This window comes from Sinocyclocheilus grahami, unplaced genomic scaffold (assembly GCF_001515645.1).
Source record: "Sinocyclocheilus grahami isolate Dianchi unplaced genomic scaffold, SAMN03320097.WGS_v1.1 scaffold343.1, whole genome shotgun sequence".
Lineage (NCBI taxonomy): Eukaryota > Metazoa > Chordata > Actinopteri > Cypriniformes > Cyprinidae > Sinocyclocheilus > Sinocyclocheilus grahami.
Window position 1 is genome coordinate 1,741,651 of NW_015505522.1, and position 4,383 is coordinate 1,746,033.

Sequence of the window (4,383 nt, forward strand, 5' to 3'; positions counted from 1 at the left end):
TTCGTTTTTTGGAAAAAAACAAAAAAACGAAAAAGGATCAGTTTTAAAATTTTTCTACTTTAAATATTAAATCAAAAAACGAATGATCGAATGATACACGGATTTGTTCCCTGTCCAAAACACACATTCTGTCTTTGAGCTCCACAGTATAAGTCTTATAATAAATCAGCCATATTTTCTCTAACCCAGTGTCCTTGTTGAATATAAAAGGCTTAATAAAAGACAGGTGACAAGTCCCATATGAAGAGGACAAAGGCTGGTTATTTTTGCATTTAAATCATCTCAAATAAGACCTTTGAAGAAGTCTTTTATATGTTATCCCTCGTTTTTGGGACCTGACAGACCTCAAGGCCATTTTAATATCTGTAACACTGAGCTAGCAGATTGATATTTCATGAGTTAATGAAAATGTAGTATAAAATTTACTTGTAGTAAGTTTGAGTTCTCTGGGAAGCCACATAAACACATGAATAAATTCAATGCAAAAGATTTCCTGACTGCTGTACACAGTGTCGAGAAACACTGCTGGTGCTTGTTTCTTTTGATTCATTTTTATTGTATTTTTCAACACTCTATTTCTGCTAATCAAAAACATCACTAGAATGGATACAGACACATTTCTGAAAATTGCAAGTCCGCTGTGTGGGAAAAGGCTTCAGTAATATCTGCCTGCAGGGTTTCAGTCAGCTCAGTGAGACAGACTAAAGGAATCGCAGAAAAAAAGCACAGATTAATTTCAAAATAAAGTTCATGTTCATCTGATCCCATCTATCAGCACTTACCACTAGGGCTGCACGACTTGGGGGGGAAATCAAATTGTGACTTTCTGGTTAAAAATTGCGATTGCAGTTTGCAATGTGATTTTTTTTTTTAAAGCAAAAAAAACACATTTTGTTCTTGTTTGTAGGGCTGCACAATTTGGCCGAAACTTTTATGCCTATATATAAAAATGACTAATAATAATTCTTATGATTATTGAAATTACTAAATAAAAAATATTCAAATAAGAAAAATGACTATTGTAATAATACTATTTCATTATAAAATAAAAACGAATATTATATATATATATATACGAAAATCTGGGTGACCTACAACTATAAATCATTAGAAAGGTCAAATATTACTATGATAAAAATCAGTGATGATAATTTCTGAATTTAAATTTTTGTCACGAGGTATGCAAAATCAAAAATGGTGTACATGTTTTATGAAATATGAGTCACTGCATGCATCCTCTGCAAAAAATAAAATAAAAATAAATCCTGTAAACTTCTGTATGCTGAAGAAGAACATACACATGCAGAGTTGCATATGCACTGCAACAATATATGTTTTTTTCCTGTGTTCTATAAGAATGAAATATTTATAATGCAGAACTAATTAGTATAGTTTACTGTAAAATAATATGATATGAAGCCACATCAGATCACAAATGGAAGTTATTTCAAACACTTAACTGACAGTGTGGCATGAAACCGCTCTCTTTTGCTGACGCCGAAGCGATCGAGCCGCTCTGACCACAGTGCTGTGCATCATGAAACACGTTGCACAAAGATTTAATTAACAATATCAGCCTTTGCGATTTCATAATAGCACTTAACCAAATCATGATTTGAATCCCTCCAGCAGCTCATCTTCAACTTCATGGCCACTATTTCTATGTTTTCCAGGGCATCATATTAATGTGAAATCACTTTTATTACAGTTACACATACTGTAAACGTGTAAATGTCCAGGGTGACATCAGTGTGTTTCTCTGCTGTCCACTAACTGTCCTCTGTGTTTCCTCATGCTGTCCATCTAGTGGCCAACATTCTCTGGAGGGAAGAAGGTAAATCTGCTTGATACTCATGTCTGATTATCTATCTGATTAGTGTTCATGTTACAGTAACAATGACAAACATTTTGAGAGACACTTTGATAACTGTGTGTGGACTAAAGTGCTTGCTGAAATGATTCCAGGCCTATTTGAAGCATGCATTAATGTGAAGGTTAAAGAGCTAGAATGCACAGGTGCTAATGACTTTATAACACACCTGCAGGAGCTCAGTTATCAAAGAAAGCTCACATGTAGATTGCTTTGATCGTCACATATCATGTCGTAATGGTGATTTACACTCTGTCTCGACTAATGACTCGTGTGTCATGTTCGTACAGTAGGGTAGAACGGGGCTAAAAATATAGGCTATATATATATATATATATACATGTTTTTATTGAACTGATGGAGCAACACATTTTGAGGGAAAGTAAATTCTAAAAGTACTTCGTTGTGTTTAAAATCGTATAAATGTCTGAGGTGGTGAGGGCCCACACTCAGGCAAACTTCAGCTAAAGTAATATGTTTTGCATAATATCTTGTTCAAAACAATCACTTTAGCAAAGTTTACTGTTTCTGTTTATTTTTTAAAATACAGAACAAAGGAAAGATACTGAAAGCTTTTTACACAGCTTGAAGGAAATATAAATTTTATATGGCTTTAATGTAGTAACAATAAATATGTTTTATGATAAATGTGTTTTAAATATGATGGTTTCATTATAAATATGGTGATTGTCTCTGAGGTGGACACTGACGTATTAAATGGTATTAACCATCTGAATCCTGTTATTTTAGTATCATTGAGATACTATTGTAGTTATTGTTAATATTTTCAATTAGATTTGATTTTTATATTTTCTGCTTTCATGTTCATTTTAGTTAAAGCTAAAAAAAATTTAATTTAATTTAATAATTCAGTTTTAATTGTAGTTATTTTATTTCATCTAGTTAAACTAAATTAACTAGCTAAAATTAAATTGTAACTTTTTTCTCGCAATTGTGAGTTTGCATCTTGCATTTCTGACTTTTTCTCAGAACTGTGTGATATAAACTCACAATTGCGAATCATAAAGTTGTGGGATTGTGGGATACAAGGTTGCAATTCTGAGAAATAAAGATATATACTATGACTTTTATTTATTTTATTTTTTTTGTGAATTGTGAATATAAACTCGCAATTGCAAGTTATAAATCCAATTCTGAGGGGAAAAAAGACAATTGTGAATTTATATCTCAGTTCTGACTTTATAACTGGCAATTGCATGTATAAACTCGCAATTCTGAGAAAAAAGTCAGAATTGTAAGATATAAACTCGTAATTCTGAGGAATAGTCAGTCTTTTTTTCCTCAGAATTGGACTTTATCACTAATAATCACAAGATTATATTACGCAGTTCTGAGAAAAAAAGTCAAAATTGTGAGATATAAACTGACTTTTATTCTGATTTTGTTTCTCGCAAATTCTCACTTCATTCCTCAAAATTGTGGGATATAAAGTCACATTTTGGGATATATAATCAGAATTTCACGATATAAACTCTGACTTTTATTTTAATTTAAATTTTAATTTATTAATAAATTTTTTTGAAATTGTGAATTGTGAGATATAAACTTGCAATTGCAAGTCCAATTCTGAGGGGGGAAAAAGACTGATAATTTATTACAATTGCATGTTTTTATCGCACAATACTGACTTTCTAACTCGCAGTTGCGTGTGAAAAAGTCACAACTGCCAGATATAAACTTTCAATTTTGAGAAATAAAGTCAGTGTTTTTTTTTCCCATCAGAACTGGACTTCTCTCACAATTGCGAGATTATATCTCACAATTCTGTGAGATTGTGAGATATAAATTCGTAATTGTAAGAAAACAGTCAGAACTGTGAGATAAAAAGTGGCAGCTACCTTTTTTATTTTTAATTTAGCGTCGGCTTCTACACAAATCAGTGCCTGCGTATGATCGTTAGGAACAGTCATCCACCATCTCGACTCATGGAGATGACCGCCAGCACTGATCATGCACAGCTTACCTGCGACTGTGTGTTTTTACACCTTCTGCTTTCTGACAGCATGACAACTCTGTGCTGCCGCTCGTCTGACGTGACCACGCTAATTAGCAGCTGTTGTTTGCTGCCAGGTGACAGACCTGCAAATGCACTTTTTGGAGAGGTTTCAGGAGATTTTAATAGTCTCTGCTGTCTGACCGTATGACAGCCGCATTGTTTGAAACCGTTTTCTCCCCCAGTGGCACGCCGTTTGCTGTTGTTCTCTCTGAAGGAAGAGAGAGTGTGTAATGGCGTGTGTGATGTTGTGTGTGCTTGCAGGGCTCAGTGTGGGGAACATGTTCTACGTGTTCTCCAGCGAAGGGATCACCATACTGCAGCCCGGCAACTGTGAGATTCGCAGACGCATCCCACGGACAGAGAAGATTCTGGGTAGTTATGTAAGTGCTGGTTCAAACCCAAAATAAAAGACAGTAATAGGAGTATTTATTATGCTTAATGCCAATGAAGCTTGAATGTTTTAGGACTGTTTGTTAAGATTATTTTCACATTCTTC

The 4,383-nt window shown here is 33.9% G+C and overlaps 1 protein-coding gene across 1 annotated transcript in view; it reads left to right on the forward strand.

The window, feature by feature from the left end:
* Window positions 1–4,383, forward strand: part of fstl4 (follistatin-like 4) — a 198,975-nt gene that overhangs the window by 183,636 nt on the left and 10,956 nt on the right. The window contains exons 10-11 of the mRNA XM_016295974.1: window positions 1,808–1,834; window positions 4,149–4,267. Coding sequence (XP_016151460.1) covers window positions 1,808–1,834; window positions 4,149–4,267 — 146 coding nt within the window. The remainder of the gene's footprint in view (window positions 1–1,807; window positions 1,835–4,148; window positions 4,268–4,383) is intronic.